The sequence below is a fragment of the Lathamus discolor genome, chromosome 6 (genome assembly GCF_037157495.1).
Source record: "Lathamus discolor isolate bLatDis1 chromosome 6, bLatDis1.hap1, whole genome shotgun sequence".
NCBI classification, from domain to species: Eukaryota; Metazoa; Chordata; class Aves; order Psittaciformes; family Psittacidae; genus Lathamus; species Lathamus discolor.
This window is the reverse complement of record NC_088889.1, coordinates 67,434,316-67,456,473: the sequence shown is the minus strand read 5'-3', so window position 1 is coordinate 67,456,473 and position 22,158 is coordinate 67,434,316. Positions and strand designations below refer to the sequence as shown.

The 22,158-nt window shown below is 40.5% G+C and overlaps 1 protein-coding gene across 1 annotated transcript; it reads right to left on the bottom strand.

Moving 5' to 3' along the window:
* Window positions 1–1,457: 1,457 nt before the first annotated feature.
* Window positions 1,458–18,369, bottom strand: SLC5A12 (solute carrier family 5 member 12). The gene is made up of 15 exons (XM_065683385.1): window positions 17,752–18,369; window positions 15,574–15,639; window positions 14,481–14,532; window positions 13,127–13,194; window positions 11,945–12,099; window positions 10,756–10,896; window positions 9,086–9,215; window positions 8,667–8,755; window positions 7,359–7,471; window positions 6,064–6,131; window positions 5,637–5,723; window positions 4,813–4,994; window positions 4,498–4,601; window positions 4,164–4,285; window positions 1,458–2,527 (listed from the first exon to the last, which is right to left on the bottom strand). Exons 1-15 carry the CDS (start codon window positions 18,106–18,108, stop codon window positions 2,369–2,371), a joined length of 1,893 nt encoding a protein of 630 aa, XP_065539457.1. The 5' UTR covers window positions 18,109–18,369; the 3' UTR covers window positions 1,458–2,368.
* Window positions 18,370–22,158: the final 3,789 nt, after the last annotated feature.

The following is a 22,158-nucleotide window of genomic DNA, read 5'->3' as shown; positions in this document are numbered from 1 at the left end:
AACCATAGTAGTGTAAGGAATTTAAGGGCTAAACTTGGCTTGGACACCTTTAACTTTTAGCAATTAAGTACTATAATTAGACTCACATCTAGACTCACTTTTCAAATTTTCAGTCGTTTCTGGTCTATGGCTTTCACTAATAACTAGCAATTTTTTAAATATAAGCCCTTCTTTTAGAATTTACACGTTCCTCAGCTCCTAATCTTATTTTTTCAGCTCAACAGGCTGGCTCTTCTCTGGAAGGATCAATGGCTCAGGATGTAAATAAAATGATAATATAACTGTAAACAACACTGGTGTGAATATTTAAGCAGGATGGTAATTTTTCTGTATTCCAGTTTTGCTAGGCCATATCTTTGTATCTTGGTAGAAGACTGAACTAACAATTAATGATTTTAGCTTTCATACTAATTATACATGTAGGATTTAGTAAAACCCTTTGGAATGCCTGGCTCCATTACAAATATAGGAATCACTTGGACTTGATGAGCAGCTTTAGTTGAAACAAAACCAGTCCAGAAACATGAAGTTAAAGAGAAATTCTCAAGGATGTTTCTTCAAAAACGTTTTGATAGTATGCAATTCTAGCTGATTCGGCGAACACTCTTTTCTGGCAACGGACTTGAAAAGGTACTAAATCTGCAGTGAATCCAGTGTTAAATTTGCGAAAATGCTAAACTTCTGAAAAAATACAGCATGCAAAGCATAATACTGCAATGAGTAAGTGCCTTGAGCAATATTTAGAGCAGACTTGGTTGTTTTCGCAGTTAGAGGTTTCTGCATCAGATATCCACCAACTATACCAGTACAGAGGGCTTTTTCATCCACTGGCCAGCTATGTAGCTTCACAATGGTTGTTTTGAACCACTTTCACTCCAGAATTATTTCACATCTTTAAACACGATAGTTAGCCTCTCCTAATCTAATGTAAGCAATAATGTGTGTGGCCATGAGATATAAATGATACAATAGCATTATTTACTGAATTTTTATATCTACCTTGCTAACCATACCAAGGCTGGAAGCATGAAAGTATGCCATGTGAGACAACAGGCTGCCAGCCAGACTCAGCTGTAAGTTTTTATGATATTATAAATGTGGAGTGAAAAGGGTGAACACAAATATTGACCTAATTCTCAGTTTGCTGACAAACTGCCCCACACAAGGATGGCAGTGTCATTTACAGACTGTGCTTTCTGTTCTCTAATTGAACATCCTGGGACTGTTCCCAGAGGTAGGGCATGAAAACAGATGGGGGAAATTACTTCAAGGACCAGGTTGTCCTATATTTGTATCATAAAGATGGTTGCTGATACAGCAAAAGCAACAGCTGGGTTCTTCAGAGCAACAGGAGCTCAATATATCAGCTGGGTCCGTAACTAGGTCGTCTTTGGTATTCAGTCTGTTACATTGAATTACAAGCTTTGTATAAACACAAATACATTCATCCAAAAAACTACATTCAAACATTTATCAAGGTGAGAGGGTGGTTTGTTGAGTTTGACTTACAGAGGCAAGTTTTAGAGAAAATCTCTCACTGGAACAGAACCTTAGTGGGCTAGGTACCTCCTTCCAAGATGTTTTATCAGACCACTGATTTTGCCTAATTGTGTGCATTTTTCTCAAAATTCAACACTTTCAATCAGGAGGCATCATCATCAACTGTCATTTTATTTTCTTTCTTGCATAAAGGTAGTGTAGGGAACTTTCTGAGCTGAAAGGATGTCTTTTCAAGACTAACATGGGTAAAGAACTATGCTGCATTTGAAGTCAAATTTGTTACTCTCTCCTATAGCTTTTACAGTAAGACGTTACAAAGAAATCTGAGTTCCACAGAGGAAGCAAACACAACTCAGTCACTGAAAGACCAGTCTGGTCTATACAACATCCCTGTGAGGAGGCCTTTTGTGACACCTAGAAATAGCACATGCTATCTCAGCCTGACCTCCCTTCTTTCCCCTCCATCAGAGGGCAGTTCACAGTCTCACCTTAGTAAGAGACCTCAGAAGCTACTCCAAAGTCTTAATTTATCTCAAGTTCCCCTTTGCAAGTTTCCCTTCAATGAGTGGTTACTGAACAGAACATGGGATACAGATGTATTGCAGCTACTTCCAAGCAGGAGCTTCCACAGCAAGATTCATGAAGCATTTCTTCTGAAGTAGCAGTGCCTTCAAAACCCCACTGTCCGATGATTTCTCAGATCTGTCATGAAATTCATAAGTAAAAATCTAGCCTTAATTGCTATAGAGAGCAATTCATCCCTCTTGGTCATCTACAAGCTGGTAAATATGATAGTAAAACCTCAAACTTCTTCATTTCTGAAGCTGAAGACATACAGTTTGATTAAATGTCCCTCATCTCTCAGCTTCTAGAGGCGAGATTCTCTGCTCATATTAGTATAGGATTTTTCCTTGGGATTATAACCAGGGAACTGGCATTTGTTTTCTTTGTCAATGCTATTCTTGAAGGTGTTATCTGTTCCTGTTTGATTTGCAATAACTTTAGGCAGATTTTTTTCCAAGTCCACCTGAGAAAAAACAAAACAAAGCAAAAACAATACCTTAGTAGTTTGAAGCCTGGATTCATGGCTTTTTTCCTTCGGCTAAAGGCTATCTTGTTGCAGCTTGAAATTCTGACATCCTTTCCTATAAATCTGAGGAATTACTTCACTACATAAAATGAGTCTCATACCCACAAGCAGGCATTCTTCCCTATGTGTCCCCTCCATACATAACCATTGATTTTCTCATTTCCCCATGGAAAGTCGTTGGCAAAAGCCACAAAACCAACTTCTCACAACAGCTCTGTTCATGTGAAAGTCTTTAAATGTGCCCTCAGTGCATTCCTGAGCACTTAAATTTAGATTTTCATTTGCATTTTTATGTGCATTTTAGTGGATTGGCCTGCACTTGCCTCAGTGGTTTCACACTGTAAATACATGATTAATGTTATTCTACGTTTTAAGCAAATACAAGCCAATAAATGCATATGTGATTTTGCTTTTACTGAGATTTTGGGGTTTGCTTCAGGAAAGTTCTAGATGAAGTTATGTTGAGCACCTAAAAGCCAAGTGAAACAGCAGAGGCAAATCTAGAGGCATCACAGCTGCTCTCCAAATGAAGCCATCAGCTTTAATGCCAAACTTAAAGCAAGCTTCTATGTGAACCTTGCAGCTGAAAGGTTATTTGCAAGATTTAAAGGGTATTCTAAAGGACTTGAAAACATTTATATTGCTTTCTGCAGTGATAGGACAGTGCTTTAACCTGACAGAGGGCAGACTGAGATGAGATGTTAGGCAGAAGTTCTTCCCAGTGAGGGTGCTGAGGCCCTGGCACAGGTTGCCCAGAGAAGCTGTGGCTGCCCCATCCCTGGCAGTGTTCAAGGCCAGGTTGGAAGGGGCTTGCAGCAACCTGGTCTAGTGGAAGGTGTCCCTGCCCATGGCAGGAGTTTGGAACTGGATGTGCCTTAAGCTCCCTTCCAACCCAAACCCGTCTGGGAGTCTGTGTCCCTTCCGTACACGTAGTAGATTCTGCAGACTGTTACAGCAGCACAAGAGGAGGAGATGCTCATGCTGCATGGCTCATGAAGCGCAGAGACACCTGTGGAAGAGCTGGCCCTGTGTCTGTGGAGGTGGTCGGCCACAGCCCCACAGGTGCTGGTGGCTGCTGCTGATGGGCTAGCAGTGCTGCCCTGGAGGAGAGAAGCCCTGCCAGGTCTGAAGGTGGCAATGGCAGTATCAGCAGGAGAGCTCTATGGACATGTGAGTGCTCAAGTTTTATTCTCTGGCTTGGTGGGAGGGGGCAGGAGCACAGTGAACTGCTGTCAGGGTGCAAAGTGCAGTGTTGTCCTGCTCGGCTGGCAGAGAGAGGCGGGCAGGGAGCAGGAGGTCAGCCACCATTGCGTGGGCTGCTGGCTGTCCCAAGGGCTGTTTGTCTCCAGAGCTCATGTGCTGTGTAGGCAGGGCAGATTGGTAACTTATTGCTGCCCAGCACTGTTCAGGGGTTGGCTGATCTCATTTCCAGCCTGTGGTCCTACGCAGTATCCCTTGCATAACTTTACAGAGGGGTTGATGGAGGCTGGCATGCTCTTCACATGGCGCATACCTTACGTACACCTGTGGCACCAGCACCATGCAGGGCTGAGCTGTGGGCTCAGGTACTCACCTCCTGGCTGTCGTGCTGCACACCACACCAGAGCAGAGCTTTGAGTCTGTTGGACCAAAAGCAAAACAGGTTGCAAACTGGTTGGATTAACACTGGTGGGATATCTTCTCCTTTGTTGGGTCCTGAAAGGAGAAAATAATTATACAAAAATATATGGATAGCTAGGTGTCTCAGACCATGAGGTGGGGTGGAGCAGGACTGGAGCCCACTGCCCTCTCTTGAGTTCTCTCATGAGCTGCTTGCTGGGCTTTTTTTAAACTCTGGTAACAGCTGAGTCAGATTATTGTGTAAAAGCATTTATATATGCATATGTATATATATATTAAATACCAACCTGTTATAAAGCTTATCAGCAGCCCTGTGATGACACAGCCTAGGCAGCCTATGGCACTGAAGTACAGGTAGGACAGGGAGTACCAGGTGTCTGCCAGCAAAGGTCTGTGAAGAGGTAACAAAAGCAGCTAGTGATGACCAGTGGCTATGTTTAAGTTGTCTCAAATATGGCAGAAAAATACAGCTAACACTGCAGCTGGTGTATGACCTGGCAGTATGCTCCCATCCTATTTGGTGTTTACTGGCTGTGCACTGCAGGCCCAGGCTGCATGCTGTGATAAAACACAGGTTTAGGTTGTAATTATAGGGAAAATACCTGTCTAGAGCTGCTGTGGGAGCTGCTGTTGTCATCAGTGCCTTGGTGCTGTTAGCTAATGTGCAGTTGAGAGTCGACAGTTGCAGAGGAATGGACTTCGTCGGTGGAGCAGGGTAAACGAAAGCACCAGTACCAGCCCAAAAAGCTACAGTAATCCCAGCTAAGAGGCCTCCCATAGCACCCTTGGAAGGTATAGAAAGATAGTGTTAGAAGTGATGCATGGAAAAAGCTTCTCTGTGAACGTGAATTACGGAGGAGTAGGTGACCACTGATCTCTGTCAGTGTAAATCAGTCCTGTTCTCTCTCAACCAAGGTATAAAACAGAGTGCTTTATTGTGCTTTAGTAATAGGAATTCAACAAAATTGTGATGATCAAAACTGCAACTCAGAGTTTAGTTTTGCTGCTGGGTAAATGTGATTGGGCTGCTCAAGGGGCAATATGAAGTGAGCAAAGGCAGAGCAATTGAAATTGTTCTGTGCATCCCAAGGTGAATACATCCCAAGGTGAATATAGGCTGGGGCAAGTACTGAATATCTTTGTCTTCTTAATGAAAGAGAAGAAACTCACAGATAAAAGAAAAGAAAAATAACCAACTCTCATATGGATCTAATAACCAATTACTCCACAGTTGGGTAGAGTTAATTTCAACTGGGATAAGTTCAGCAGTGAAAAGGGACCTCTAAACACATCTTGAACTCCTTAGGCTCTAAATCTTAAAAGCAGCCCAAAGACTAAATCTAAATAACCCGAACAATTTTCGAGATGGAGCTTTAAGCAAACAACACCAAGTGGTTTTCTTAAAGAAGGTCTTTTTTTTCCTTACCTTCCAGTTAGCACAAGGAAACACAATTCCCAGGGTAAATAATCCCAGCATGGGCCCGCCGCACATCCCATGGATGGAAAGGGAAGCCTGGTGATGCAGAGAGGAGACAGGAGCTTAATGCAGCATCTGGAAGGAGCATGAGCAGTTCTGCTTTTGGTCTGGGAAATGGTGGGGGTGAAGAGACCAGCAGTCATTTCAGTGCACATTTAGGGAGGGAATCACAGTATCGTTTCCCAGGAGTGGGTAAATAGTGAAGGAATAGGGGGATTTATGATTTTTTTTCCCCCTAGTTATTCCTATCAGCAGCATGTACACAGAAATTGTTCGGATAATCCAGCAGTCCCCAGGGCTGTCAGCGTTATTTTTCAGTGTATTGCCTTTCTGTTCCTTCATGTTCAGCTCACGGTGTTTCTGAGGCAAGAGGTACCTGCACAACTCCTCCTAGCAGTGATGCTGCTGCAGCCATCGAAGTGCACAGGACACCATATAATACACCTGAAAAAGACGAAGCAGTGAAGTTGTCAGTGCTGGTTAATAGAGTGGATGATTTATAATTCATCTAGTGTCTGAAGTGACCAGGCACCGTGCAGGAGCTTGCACTTTGGGCTTTGACACTCGAAGTGGACAATTAAGCACACAGGCGTCTTGCATGAAGTCTTGTTGTGTTTTTCATTAGTTGTTTTTTCTGAAGAAGCAGAAATGAGTGATGAAATTAAGTTAGAAGTTATGCCTCATGTAGAAAGGTTTCTGTTGCCTTTAAATAGCACTTGAAGAATAACCTAATGAATTAATTGAGCAATGATAAACAACACAGCTTTCTTTCTTTGACACCAGTTTTAATTTTGTGGGAGACAAAACTCTGTATGTAGCAGTCATGAGTAAAGCCAACCAAAACTTGTCCAATGTGCTAGCGCACCTTGGCTTCAGATATAAACATTGTCTTTCTAGGTCCTGAAAGCAAAAGCTAAATAATAAGAGGAAAAGCAGGAATAGTGAAATTTAGAGACATTTGCAGAAACAGAAATTGTATTGGGTTGGCTCCTATCTGATCTTTACTGACATCAATAAATGGTTATGATATTATTACAGTACTTATGAAAGTGTTCTAATATTACTGCAATAATTATTACAAGTATCTTAAAATTCAAATCACTTTGATGTTAATGATCTGTTTTTCATTTCTATTATAAGTTTTAATTTTTCTCTGAAATGCTGAACAACCTGCTTATGCAACTGAATAGAAATGTCTTATTTTCCTACTAAAAATAATATTTCATAATGCTACTATGGATTAATGTGATAAAAAACTACACTGATATTGCTCTTGTGTTATAAAGAAGATCCCAGTGTTACCCAATATTTTCGGTAGAAACAAGTTTTGCAGAGGTTTTCAGGAGTAGTTGTTGATGCTAGTCTATATTTGTTTCTGTACCATACAGTGCCAATGCATAATTTTATTGAAGCACCAGGCTGATGTTCATCCTGAGAGTTTATAAAGGGTTACACTGTGGAGGTTTCTAAAGCACAAGTGTGTTTCTGAAGAGGTGTCTCTAGACAGTGCCCTTCATTACACGAAGAAACACTTTCAGAGCCAACTGAGAGTCAGTGACTCTCAAGGCTCAAAGTATATAAAATCCTGCCCTATTTTCTCCTGCAATAGTAGCAACTGTGGGTATGGATGCTTTTGGTATTAAAGAAATGGATCCCATCTAGAGTACCTACATAAGCCTTTGCTGATCCATGTGCTCATCTTCTCAGAGAGATTTGGGAAACCTTTCTTGACCAAGTCTTCAAAGGTAACAGTTGCTAAAGCATTGATGCTGGCAGCTACTGTGCTGTAGAAAATGAGAAGAATGTTAAGTAAATAAGAAGCAATATGTATTTATAAAAAACTGCTTCCTCTTGTTCAGCACTAATACTCTTCAGGAACTGTACATCTTAGTGTTTTTCACAAATGCTGCTGATGTTGGTGAGCTTTCTGTCCCTTCCGGGATTAAGGGGCTCTGCTTTGTGCTGGCACAGAATAAGATAGAAACTCATCCTGACTGACCCTTCAGTTTACCAATCTGCAAGTCCCTCAAAATACAGGCATGCTCCAGAATAAAAGCTCTACTCCCTTACAAATCAAAGGATGTGTAGTGACAACTAGCAATAGCAGGCATTTTGTGGAGGAACAGGGTGTTTTCTCTTAGAATTGAAAAATATGGAATAGGGATAGGCTGGTTCTTTTAGGTAGGTGAATGAACACATATTCTTTGAACACAGTCTCTGTGAATTTGTTGTGGTAACATGGCAAGGTCCATACCTACAGCATGGTATTTGGTACTTTGTGCCCTTGACTCTGTTCTTAGACTCCTGCCAGGAGAAGCCAGTGCCTTTTACACAGGGATTTTTGATGGCAATTTTTCCCTTCCCCTGTTTTGATAGCTCTGTCTTGCTTTTTCTACACATAAGATTCTTTAGAAAAAGTCTGTTGAAGATTGGCATTATTCACATGCCACAGTCACTGTGAGCTTGACTCCTCTCTCTCAAATGCCCTATGAAGTGTTGGTGTTTGACCTGTAGAGGGTAAAAACTACAATAAGATGCAGCACTCCCGTAGATTCTGAAGTTCTAAAGAATTTTTAAAAGTTCTCCATGCAGACATCTCTTTTTCCTAGTCTAACTCTGCTTTATGTACAGAGATACTTAATGAAAAGCGCTCTATCCCTGTCTAGGATATGGTGGCAGTCAGGTTCAGCAAAGGCAGTTTCACCAGGAGCAGCTCCAAAGCTACCTCAGGAAGTGAGCTTAGGTTTTCTATTCTTTTATCTGTATTGGTAATGTTATTCTAAAATATAGTTTGGATAAAAAGATGCTGGTGAAGTGGAGCTAGACTTTGACATAAATATAATACAACTCAGCAAAGCACTACTGCTGCTTCTTAGAATGTTCTGGGTAAAACAGCTGGGCTTTTCTTAGATTTTCACGTATCAACCTCATTCTGTGTCCTCAAGAAATCAGCTAAACTGTCACTTCAGGATCACAGACCTTAGCGTTCCGCTGAATGCACAGGCAACAAACAGTCCTGGGACTCCTGGCATCGAGGAAAAAATGTCCATAACAAAATACGGCATGAGCTGCGGTAGAAGCACAAGAGCAACACAAGCAGTTAATTAAGATTTTCCTGGGTAATGGAAAAGTAGTTGCTGTGAAGCATGTTGCTAACTTCTGGGTTTATTCCAACTAACATGAAGTGTCAGAGTTTGAGTGAAGAGGATGTCATTCAGGGAAGCACTGTCAGAGTAGCACAGGAGAAACAGAAAAGATCTGTTCTAGCCCTGATTTACCAGCCACATTAGTGCCTGAGTGCTTGACAGGACATAAAGCATCTCAGGAAATCTTAACTGCCTTCATGTGCGCTACATCTGGGTCCTAAGCAGCTCTGTTATAATAATGGGTATCTGTACCTGATCAGGTGCTGAAATGAACTCAGCAGTCCAAGGGTCACAGCTCTTGTAATGAGAGTACATCACCAAGCCACAAAACACGGCACACACCAGGACTGTCCAGAGTCCCAGTAAGTTGAGGTAAAGTGCCCTAGAACAAAGCACAGAAATTCTGTTTGATACAAAATGCATGTAGAAACGCTGTTACAAGTTAGGTGTTTTCTGACTTTTTAGGGAGACACCTTAATCACAGCTAGCTGTATAATTCAAAGCTAGCTAAATTTTTTCTTAAAGGTATCAGCAGGATAATAAATTGTATGGAATACTGATTTAAAAATGTGGAAACATACAGCCTTGCTACAGGGCAAGGATGAGGGTTCAGGGTATACAGCTGGAAGAGACCAGTAACTTGGACGCAGAGTGGGCAGCACCAAGCACTGGGCCTGCCCCTCCTGTCCCCTGTAAGAGCAGATTTTTGTCTGTTGGGAGTTGTTGCTTTTCTCCTGTCTTGGTGCTTGGGGTCAGGCTGGGCATCAGTAAGCAGGTGGTGAGCAATTGTGTGGTGCATCATTTGGACTGGTTGGTTTGTTTCATTCCTCCCTATTTCCTTATAATAAAATCTTACCTTATTTCAATTATTAAACTGCTTTTATGTCAACCCAAAGGGTTTTACCCTTTTTTCCCTTTCACTTCTCCACATCCCACCAGGGAGAAGTGAGTACTGAGCAAGTGACTGAGTGATGTTTAGTTGCCAGCTGGATTTAAAACCTAACATCTCCTTTTAAGCCATTGTAGGTATTCTGTCATGACTGCAAAGTTGCCATGCAAAGTAACACACTTGGTTGTTTTTCACTAGTCCATGGAATGGGTGTGAGTGGCAGCATCCGCTGGGGAGGCTGTGTGGCTGTGGTTCAATAATCCTGTAGCTCCCAAGAGCTGACAGGTTTTATATAACCTGCATCATATTTGGGCATGACCTTATGCAAGGTCCCTTTCCAGGGCCGATGCACAGCTGTGCTATGGGGACCTGAAAGTCTTTCAGAACCTGTTGACTAGTGATGTTCTCCCTGCTGCGACTTCCAAATTTTTTCAAAGACTAAATTGTCTGCAGGACAAATTCATATAATCCAGCATGACCCTAAGAAAAATGAGTATGAGTGCTAGGCATGTGGAAAAAAAAGTGGTGGTTTGGTATCTAGCTACACATATACTAATGCTGATTTTGAATAAGACGTGTGTCTATATTTTGAAGTTTCACTTGGCTCTTTACCATTGAGTCTAATTATTCTTATGCTCTAGAATATTAATAACTTACTGATTTAATTTTATTTAGATAATGCCTTGTACTGTAGTGCTCTATTAAATCATTAACCACTTTTAATACAGTACAACAAAGCCACAATTCCAGTAAATACATTTTACCAATGAAGCTGCAGATAGCACAGCTTCTGTGTTGGCATTTTTTTTGTACTCTGCTTCCAAGGATTAATTTGGCCGGCTGACCCCAAAGTAGTGAACTGCAAGAGGTTAATGGCTACCTGGTTTTATTTCTGCATTTACTTATGTCATTCGGGGCCAGAGGGAGTGAGACTGTCAGAGCAAAATTAGCTGTTTTTTAACAAACCGGACAAGCTTAGAATTCCACATCAGTATGTTTGATTGCTAGAACAGGTTAATGGCAGGTAACTTACAGTTTAGCGTGCTTTTCTGATTTGCAGGAAATGCATCTCTGGATTGTGGACTGATTAACTCCATAGAGCCCTAGCCATGTAAACGTTCCCCCAATAACAATTGTCCAGAAGGTGTGTCGTCTCAAGGGATCGACATCAAAGCTAGAAGAGAGAAAAAAGCAACTCAGTTCACTTACATAAACACACATTTCTTTAGAAAGAGGCAGGTGATTTTTCAGAACTATCCACTATGTCCTACCCTCTTCATTGGGACTACTGCATCGGTAGTATGTATCCAGCTCAGAAAACGTCTACTGTGGTTAGATTTGGAAGTTTTTTTCCTCTTATATTGGAACATATTGCTATCAAGTCAAGATAAACATATATCATGCAGGGGATAGATTGATTGAGATAAATCACATTTATAAGGCTGCTTATGCTCAGAATTCAGATCTGTGTCACATTGGAGCAACAGACCTGCAAGCCAGCCTGCCTGGGACCCTGTCCTCTGCAAGGAACAAAGCCACTTGTGAAACTGTGTAAGTCCTCCAAATTCCTGGTTAAATCATCATGGTGTGTCATTTCTTTAACTAGAAATTGCTGCAGCTGCAGTGTTATCTATTTTTTATCAACAGTGAAATTTCGTTACTCAGTAATTCTAAGCAGTACATCTTGCATCTGTCATCTTTGCAATTCTGCTAATGTTGATAGATATAGCAGATAACATTTGACCTTGCTGCTATGTTCTGTCAGTGACTTGCCTTGAGCAATGAACTTTTCAGTCAATGCCACAAATAGTCGAAGGAAGGTCAGTTTTCTGTCCCAGTGCAGTGGTGCACCATTGCTGGCTGCTGCGGTGAGCATACTTAACACAAAGTGCCAGATTTATGAATAGAAATAGGAAGCTATATATAATTGGAAGGAATAATTGGGCTGCATTTATACCTACACAAAGAGAAATGACAAAACTCCTTTTCAGTTCAGGAGGGCTTTGATTTCTTCAAGAGGGTAATAGAAAGAGGAGTTAAGTTCTCCTGATGGTCAACTGCATTCCCAAGTATCAAATAAGTAGTGAATGGACTTTTCTGAATTACTGAGGTTGTTCATTGATAATATAGTAACAAGTCTGACTTGTTCTGACTTTGTGAGGGTATAGTTTCTAAACATTAAATATACAAAAAAGAAAAGGTTTGCACTGTGTTTTTCTTACTCAAATATGTTTAATCGTGATCCTTCGTAGGCAACCTCCCAGACCTTGGTTGATCCACCGTTCAGAGTGGTTCCTCGAATCAAAACAGTCGTGAAGCCAACCACCATGACAATCATTTGAAATGCATCTGTCCAGACAACAGCTTTTAATCCACCCTAAAACAAATAGTGTTTTTATGTACGCTTTTATCTTCTTTCCTGTTGCTCAAATACATCAAAAGATAGAAAGACCCCTTATTTCAGGAGCTCAGAAACTGTATTTAGAGCATCTAGCAAATCAGGGCTCTTAAACTTCATATTCTCCCATGAAGGCTGTATTCTTGCAGGCTAGAAAATGACACAGCTTTCAAAGGTTTGTCTACAGTCATATGCAAATGTTTGACTTCCAGTTAAATGTTTTATTTTTCCCTAAGTTAAAAGCTTAGGGAATACAAGCTGGTCTGTTTGTACTTCCTATAGCATGCTCTACAATCCTCTGAGCCCAGTGGTCCACAATTAGCCTAACTCGGAAAAAGAACTCCAGAAAGTTTTCGGTTCAGCTTTTTCCACATCTGCTTTCATATTTGATCAAATCTGTACTAGAGCAGCACAATAAGTGTTTTCAGCAAGGTGGGCTGAAATAGTGAACAAATTCCTTAGTGGCAATGAGAACAGAAATGAGGTTGTGTCCTGAGCCCTCTGCTGCTTCCACTGCAATGTTTATCTTTTTTGTAACACTGAGTCTCCTGTTGCTTCCACTCAGAAGAAAAGCTCTCTGTGACCTGTTGATTTGCCTTCCTAGGTTTTATCACTCTGTTCTTGATCTGGGGCGACACCAGAGGCACATTTTTCATTGCGATGTTTTTCAGTCTATAACTTGTAACAGATAAGAAGAATCATCTTCTCTCAAAAGATTTAGTGTCGCAGAGGAAGGTTATCACCTCCTTATCTGGACTTTGCTTCAAACTGTTTGATTTAAACCTTGAGACATACAGCACAGGATTTGAGAGGAAGTAATTTTTTCTCCAAATAGACTTAGCTGTTCCACAAGAGTCTAAAAGAAATTTATCTCTATGTTCTCCTATTAAACCTCAGTCAATTGGAATGTATGTAGAAGCCACCCTTCTGCAATAGCCTGTCATGTAAAAAGCATGGTTGAATTAACAGTCTATGTTCTAGCTGTTCAGTTATACCTGTCACGTACCAGAGTGCAATAGAAAGTGCAGACAATTCCTGTTGCAATCACAGAGCCCCAGAGATCAAATCCAGTGACTGTGAAACCAAAGAAAACCAAATGGTTAATGAAATGGAGGTGGGCCATCTGGATGGTAACAGAAAAGCTGTGATCCTTTAGCTTTAGAAGGATAGGAGTAAGTATTAATTTTACTCTTTTGTGTCTATTAGGAGCTTTGCTGGATTGTTCAGGTTTCTTAATACTACTGGATACTGTTTTGCATTGTTGTTTTCTTGCAAATTGGATTAAACTAATTTTCAGGTGTGCAAAAGTAACATGTAAGAGGAATTGCACACAGCAAAAACATCATTCCTATGGGACACAGCTTTATAAGCAATGCTTTCTGTTCTTAGTCCAGAATTTTCTCTTAAGAAATCAGGTTCTTCAGATATTTCCAAGGAACCCTAACAATAAATCCCAACCCGAACTAAATTCCATTCCCTGCAAGCCGAAACAGTTTAATGCTAGAATATGCTGCATTAAAACCAGTTTTCCTGTTTATTTTAGTTCATAAAGTTACTTTACAAATGATGCTGAAATTTTGGTTTGGCTTATACTTAAGTCTCTCCCAGCAGGAATAGTTTATGAGGGCAAATCTATTTGTAAAGGTTCTCTTATTAGCAGAGTTACTGTGGCCTAACAACAAACACAGATTGTAGCAATAAAATTCATTTGAGCTCCAGAGGAAGGAGGCTCTGTGCTGTGTGAAGGTAGGGTCAGACAAAGAGATCATAACTCAGATGACAACGAGAAGAGTCTCCCATTCTTTGTCCAGTTGATTTTGGTGAAATCAGGAGTTAGGTCATCGTGATTCTTTTTGCCTTATGGCAGTAAAATTACTACTCCCATCTGTTATGATGGATGCTATATGTCCAGTTTGCAAGGATTAATTGAAGTGTGCAGACAGACAGCAGCATGGTATTTGGCTCCAGCTACAGGGCATGGAGTAATGCCCATGGGAACCTGAACACGGGAGACAGGGAAGAGGAGAATCAAAGTACAGAGTACAGTCTTGGATCATCAGCTTGTACTGTGAACTTTGTGAGGATGTTGAGAAATTGTTCGTTGCTAACCTCTTCAGGTGGTTACTGAGTGCAAAGCAGAGCAGAACAGCAAATGTGAGGCTCCTGCTAATGCACTCCTGTGAGAGAGATGTGAGGCATCGGAAATGCAGAGCTCTGAGGAGCAGGCAAAAACCTTCTGACAGAACTTTTGTGGATTTATTAATTTTTTTTTTTTTTTACTTCATTTTCCTCACTTCATTTATTCTGTTTGCCTTGTGTGATTGGTTGGGGTAGCTGTGTAGTGCAGCATGGGATCTCACCTTGGTTGAGAGCCAGTGACGGAGCATAAACCACTATTCCTGTGTAAAGGATCTGGAGGAGAAAAATGAAAAAAAAAGATTATTAAAAAAAGGTGTATGTGAATGCTCAGGGATAATTTTCTATTTAGAAGAGCAAAATACCAGATCTGGGGGTTTCTTTGTTTCATTTTATTTAACTGTATCTGGATTTCTGTTTCAACCTTTACAAAACAAAATCATTGGTGTAATTCCTTTCTGATCAAAGGACCATTATTTGCTTTAGTATTACTTATTTCACCAATTGCAAAGATGACTAGGTGATGAAAATACCCTAGTCAAGTAGAAAGAGGAGCTCTTGGGAAAACACAGACAGTTATACTGAAATAAGGTGCATTGATCTTGGAATTTAAACATCCATTTTTCTATTCAAACCCTTTCAAAGTAGCTGACTCAATGCTCTCACATGTATGTTCTGAGGGAGAAACAAAGCCTGAAAATAAGTAAGCATATGAATCTGTTGCTAAGGGTTTTGGAATGACTGAAATGGAATTAATGTAGGGAGAAATGTTTTCAAACATCACATAAAATTCATCTTTCCATCAAATACATAACTATGTAACTTTCTGAGATTTTACCTCCTGGAACCATCACTGAGTTCGTTCTACCTGGGCATCCCCTCAGGAGATGCCACATGCAACAGCTTTCAGATGGGATACCTTCAGCCTGCTATCGTAAATGGTAATTGATTAACTAAATGTACCCAGTACAGCTCATTTAGCTTTTCAAGAAAGACAGAATCCACTCATTTGGAATGAGAGACAAGGGAACATAATGAGATCGAGAATTTGACAAGCTGTGAGAGTTCAGCAAAACATGCAAGTTTCAAAGACAAGAGTAATGGCATTTTTAATCCTAAACAAGGAAAAGTTAAGAAAGCTAGGTAGTTAGGAAAGCAGCCATTCACTCTTTTTAACATTCACAGTCCAAGTGAAAAAATATAGGAGGAAAGAGTACTCATTAAAGCATCTCATTATAGAAAATGTGCAGTCTGAGATTAGTCTGTCAAAAGAAATGTTGAGTGAAACTGGCATAAACAAAGTCAATGGCTTCTCACCGTCTGCAGGATGTAGATCAGTGTTGCAGCAAGACGGACAATCTTGTTAAATCTTAACTCCAAATACTAGGGAAAAAAAGAGGAATTTCAGTAAATTGCACATGCAGCACCTGTGACACAGTTATTAACCTTCTTTTTGCTATGGAAGTAAAATTACTGGCAGCTGGCACTGCTGCTATGAGTAATGAGCAGGAGAGCATGATTATTATTACACATGGTGATAATTATATGTGAGAAATCTTCTCATCAGTAACATGTACGTGAAGTTATATGTTGGGTTGCAATACTCAGTATTCTTTGTATTGGGAACTACTGAAAGGAAAAGAAATTTAAACTTCAAATGAAAGTACATTCCAGTTGTATGAAGAGGAAACTTGAGGTCATTTCTAGGAGAAATAGAGTGGTTTGACTCCTGTAATGACCAAAGTGGTGGTGGAACAGATGGAGAAGAGGCAAAATAGAAGAGAGTTCCACAGTGATTGAGCTAAACTGGCTTTCTTGCTTGCCCTGTCTCAGTCTAAACTCAAATCTGCACATCATCAACATGGAGCAGCAAGTGGAATTCTTAGGGACATACAGCTACATGTAGGGAGGTGTCTCTAGTTACCACATAACTGTAGAGGTGAGTAGCTCTCTAGCCCCAAAAGCCCAGCTTATAAACCTGAGTCATCACTTGGAGCCTCTCTGTAGAGCTGACCAAAAAAATTTACATCTGTGGCAGCATCCCTTCTAACCATGGGTGGGCTGGGTCTGTCCTTGGGCCATAGTCCCATGTGCTCCCAGCAGACTCCAGGCACAGGCTGTACAAGCTTTCTCTCTTTTACAAGCCTCTAGGTATAGTTCTCCAAAGCAGCTTCTTTCCTATTAATTTTGCTCATTTTCATCTTTCTCGTGTCTCTCGCATAATAAGCCCCACAGTCTGCCATACAGATAAATAGCTAATTTATGTAACTTGTTTCTAAAAATAATTCCTCAAGCCAGCAATCATTTTGAGGGGACTCTCTGGGTGCAATGACAACTTTGGTGGCTCAAATGAGAAGAGTAATTCATTCTCTGATCTTGCACCAAAACCAGCTAGAAAATGGGGTTACTTGTGGCAGTGGCAACAGATGGTCAATTTTACTTTTTTCCAACCTGGAACTGACTTACTTCCAAATACCCAGGCAGAGCTGTTTTACCGAAGCTGCTCCTAGGGTTTGGGCTTAGAGAACATGAGAAGTCTTCCTGTTACTTCTCATGAACTCACTCAGCTTTCTTCATTGAATTCTTTTTTGGTTCAAACTGCTCAAGAGCAGGAGAGGCCAAATTTGAGGCTGTTGATTAAAGTGACTAAAAGGCTACTCCCAAAGTAGCTGTCCTGTGGGTGTGCAGGTGGTAAGGTCCTCACACTGTGCTCTTAGCAATAACATCACAAGGTCAGCTGTGTATTTTGATTTTCCTCAACTACTGAACTGTCATATGAAGAAAATAATGTGTTCTAGGAGGACTGCCAGGAAAAACCTCTAGAAAATTCAGACTGCTCATTTAATTTCATTTCCTAAAGAATACCTGAATTTATTCCCCAACCCTGAGTTGTTTGGTTTAGGCTGGTTTGTTTTGAAAAAGACCTGCAGCCATCTCCCTCTTTAATACTTCCTTGCACCACAATAGTTATCAAGTGTCTACTTGACTATATATTTTTAGATATCAAATAGTCCACTTTGCTGTTAAATTGGACCAAATTGCCAGCTCTAGACCAAGTTTGAGTTGAATAGTATTGAATTTTGTTCTTAATGTCTGTCTTTTAATACCTACTCTGCAAAAGCAGGTGTGTGTATATATATATATATATTTTAAAAAGTGGAATAGTTGCTTATAAGACCAGAAGCATTTGGATATGCTTAAAATGTTTTTCAGCTGTAACTTCCTTTGGTGCTGGTGTGTAATCCTGTCTCCTGTGTTTGCTGTGTATGCATAACAGGAGCTCTGACCCTTAGTTTGTGCTTTCAACTTATTGCAATATGAATAACCAGTTTGAGTAATGCCACCTGGTTTGAAAAAGAATTAGTGCATTGATATACTTGTTCTGTAAAACACTGCAAAAAAATCTTCTGTCAGAGCTTTTTCTCTATGAATTTCTATATGCGTGATACTGACTTTTATATTAGAATAGTGCCTTTTTAAATTATTTTTACTTACCTCATAAGTGCTTGTAATGCCAGATCTGTAAAATACAGGTAGAAAGAGTTCTGCAGTAAAAATGATGACAAGCGCATATGAAAGAAAGAACAGCACAAAGGATGCCCCATAACGATAGACTTCGGAGGGTGTCCCCAAAACAGTCACTGCTGACATGAAGCTTGATGTGAGAGAGAAGGCTATTGGTCCACATGTCATCTGCCTACCACCCACCAAAAATTCCTTTGAAGTTTTCTTTTTTCTCTCTTTAACTGCAAAAAAGACTCCAATGCTAGCACAGACTAAAAACAGCCCTGCAAAAACAACATAGTCCCAAGCCACAAATTTTTTGACTTCTGGAGCTACAAAGTTTGACATAGCAGCAGTTGGACAATTCTCTGATGTTGAGGAGTCTGGTTTTCTGTAGCTGTTGTTCTGAACAGATGAATTCAGTTGGCAGCGAAGTTGAAGCTTATCTGTAGCTCATCAATGACAAATCATAAACAGCAAGACTATTCAGCTAGGAGACTAATTTTTTTTTACCCAGTTCACTCCTAAGGAGGAAGAAAAAAGTAGCTGAGTTAGGAAGGTGCTGAACGCACTTAGACCCTAGTGCTACTGATGCTTCTGTCAAGCTGGGGCAGCAGATTCAGCTGTGAAATTTGTAGTATGCTCCCTTTTTATCTGTGGGGTGTTAATTTATGGTTAAACATTAGCCTGACACATTGACTTGATCTGACTCTTTTCTAACCTCTCAGCATTTTTAAATAAGAAAATCAGAACAATAAAAAAATAAATAAAGGAGAGCAAATTGAAGGAAAGGTCCATGTACGGAACTGCAACCTCACTGGTAAGTTTGGATTTAGAGGAGCAATTCCCTCATGTGGTTAAAAACTAAACTTGAACATCAACGATAGGGTTCAGAATTGTCCTTCTACATTTGAAGTGTGCTCTTTGGTGTAGACCCTCTGGAAGTCAAGGCTGCCTTAAAGAACTGGAGCCTTTAATGCTTAGAAGTGACCATGGTGCTTTCCCCTCATGTGCTGTAGCCAAGCCTTGGGGTCCTTGTGAGTCCAGGGCAGTTCCACATGAGCAGAAATGCAGTTTGAGCTCCACTGTTTGAGGATGACTTTCAGTTAGAAACTGATTTTTCACTGACCACCACCACCACCAATTTTGCTTGCAACTTGTATGGGTTCATGTGGGAGGTGGCTTGTTTTATTTATTCATCTACAACTTGGTCAGACCTGCAGGAGGAGAGGGCCAAAGAGAAGAAGACTGGACAATAGCAGTGCTTTTATTCAACTGTATCTTCAGTGTAATTTGTTCAACTCAATTAATTACATGTCCCTTGTGTGGTTTTTGTTGTATTGTGTTTGGGTTTGTTTTTTAATAAGTGGATACTTATTTTATCTGTATCTATGCCATGACAATAAATTTTCCAAAGCAGCAGGCAATTACTTGTCATCCTGAAGAATTAACTTGTTCAAAGAGGTAATGTGTGTTGTTGCAGCCCTAAGGGGAGAGTTCGGGGTTCATTTTGGAAACAATTTAGAAAGAGATACAGTATCTTTGTGTAGCCTTTAATAGCAAAAGGCTCTTCAGCCTTGTCTCGGCTGGGGATGGATCACTTCTCCTTCTTAAATCATCAGTAAACAGAGATGATTTTGCTGAATCAAATGTACCTTGCAAATTAATGGGTGTAAGGACCTGAGGCCCTGCCTATTCCCATCCATCTGCTCAGGAGAAAGAGGAGTACATATACAGCAACCTTCCACGGTTAGCACAGAGTCAGAGAAAACCCAGGACAGCCTGTGGCTAGAAATGACTTCTGTCTGCATGTGCAGAGAGACTGTGTAATTTTTGTGGTTGATTTCAGTGAGACAGAGCGTAAAAAGGGGAGTTGAAACACCTATTTCTGCTGCAAAATGTGATTTAAAATAAACTAACAAAAATGCAAAGTTACTTCTTAAAAGGCACTGCTTAATTTATAGCTGAAATACTTTTAGTCCCCAGGAGTTAAAATAGTGTGAAGTGCACTATTGTGAGGTATGATCAGCACTTTTTGAGAGCTGGGATAGCAGTTAAAGCTGCCATAGCATTGTTTGTGCTGTAACCTATGGGCAGTGTGATGAAGGTGTGATGCAGATGAAGGTGAGAGCGGTAAACCATTTTGCCTCACTGCAGATAAGTCAAAGTGAGACAGTATAGGTAACACTCTTTGAATTCTCATACAACCACCGCACAGTATTTTGTTCATCTAAGTATATCCTCATCTCTAGTTAATATTTCTCTTTTGTACAGAACAAAAATGCCAGGGGGTGTCCACTCTTAAGAAAAGCAGCAACTTTCACTTGCCAGGCATTCCTCTGCTTCGGGGATTTTTTGTTTTCTTCTCTCTCCTTACAACTGTAAGGGCATGAATATTTTCTGCAGGTTTTAATTCATACCTCCAAAGTTGGATTAAGAAATGTCATGCCATTACAACAACCAGGGTCAACCATCAACCCAGGCTAATTTAACCCAATATGAATGCAGCACATGTTTTAAGCATAAAGTAGAAAAAAAGCTGGCAGAATAATAAACTGGAAGTAGAGTCAAAAGTGTAAATGTCTATTTATGCTGCTGTCGTCCTCTGATACATTTTTCAGCATAGCTTCATGGTGGTGTTCAGAATAGCCATTTTAGCTAAATCTCATATAGGAAAAAAAATATACCTTAGAAGTACAATTCTGAACAATAAATAGTTTCGTAAAATAGTATGAAAACACTAGTTATTCTGTCATGATCATATTCCTTAGCTGGGAATAACTGAAATTTTTATGTCACTGAGATAATAAATTGTTTTGTATTTATTTTATTTGTGAAAACTCCTATGAAATAAAGTTTTAGCCAGGGTAACCCAAGGGAGAATCTTGATTTCTTGAAGCTTCACTACCTCTTTCACTATCTGAGTGTGAACCAAGAATCTGACAAGAAATCCAACCAGAGTGTTTGGATTTTGCACTGGAGACTGTTTGCATCTGAGGGCCTATTTCAGGCTCGTTTTGGCATCTGAAGTAGGTGCTTGAGGTAGCAAAAATAACAAGGGTGTTTCTAGTCAGCCACAGTCTGGCTTCCTAAAGTCAGGCAGGAAAACCTGCCACAGATGATTTTTCGCATGACCTGCTGTACATCTTCCCCTGATTTTGGGGAATATAACAGCCCTTTAAGGGGGAGAGGGCGTCTCAGTATATTTCAAACGAATGGGTATAGACCACTTGCATCTTTTCAGTCTTACACTCCCAGAAAGTGATGGTTTATGTACCACGCTTTGCATATTTGCAAGCGGTGCCTTAGGGGAAAGGTAGTGATGCTGAAGCCACAGCTGCCTCCCCTGCCACAGCCACCTTGTCTACCCAGAGCCTGCATTTCACACATCCGCAGGGCCCTGAAGTAGTATATAGGGAAAATCTCTCTCAGATTTAAGCAATGCGCAAAGATTTTTCTAACAAAATAACTCTTCATGTCCTGTGAAAACACACTGGTTCAAAGGGCTTACTTGAACAGTCTTCACAAGCTCTTCTGGTCTGTTTTATCCCAGTCTTCAACATTAAAAAACCCTAAACAAACAGACCACACAACAAAACAAAGCCCCAAAAGAAACAGAACAAATAAAAAAAAACCAACCAAACAAACAAAAAACAGAAACAAAACCCACCAAACCCCTGGAAATCCCAAATGGAAGACAATATTCTTTTAGGTAGTGTCTACTGTGACTTAGTAATGGGCAGCAACATCATTATGTGTGATGAGAGAGGGTGGAGAATGGTGAAACTGATCTCACACAGGCTGGCTGAGAAGTGAAGGGATTGGAATAACCTTCAGAAAAATGATGTGTGCATCTGCATTAAGCTAACATAGAATAAACTGCAAAATGAGGATAACTGTGTGGTCAGTGTTCCAAGGCACTTGACAGGGCCTGGGTTAATGGGACCAGAATCAGGTAGAGCAATTGCACTTGTGCTGTAAAGTGTGGCAGGGTAGTCCATCCTTTGAGCAGCCTCCCCAACTTAATAGCATTAGGGAGAGCCATAATGAAACTTTTCTGCAGATATCTAGAACCAAACACAAACAGCAAAATGTGAATTCCTCCCTGAAATACTGGTGTACTGAAGTGACTTTGTCATAGAGAATGTGCCCAGAAAAAAAGAATAAAACTGTTCCTTACATCTCTAAAGGGAAAGCAGAAAACTGTACCCTGAGTTTCTGGTATCTGGTTCTCCCTTATGATAGAAATTCTGGGTCATGGGGGTACATTCATTTTCTCTTATGATAATCCTGCATGTAGCATTGGAGATTTTCAGTCTTGAGATAAACCAGCTGCTTTTCGAACAGGAGAAGTCATGGCACACTGATGCACAGCAATGGTAAAAACCTTCTTCCCGA

Excerpts from the sequence above, each read along its gene's own strand:
- SLC5A12 (XM_065683385.1), bottom strand. The coding sequence starts at position 18,108 with ATGTCAAACTTTGTAGCTCCAGAAGTCAAAAAATTTGTGGCTTGGGAC. Across the intron at positions 13,195-14,480 it reads GTCACTGGCTCTCAACCAAG|TCACTGGATTTGATCTCTGG; the intron begins GTGAGATCCCAT and ends TTGGTTTCACAG. Across the intron at positions 4,602-4,812 it reads CCCACAGCAGCTCTAGACAG|ACCTTTGCTGGCAGACACCT; the intron begins GTATTTTCCCTA and ends ACCTCTTCACAG.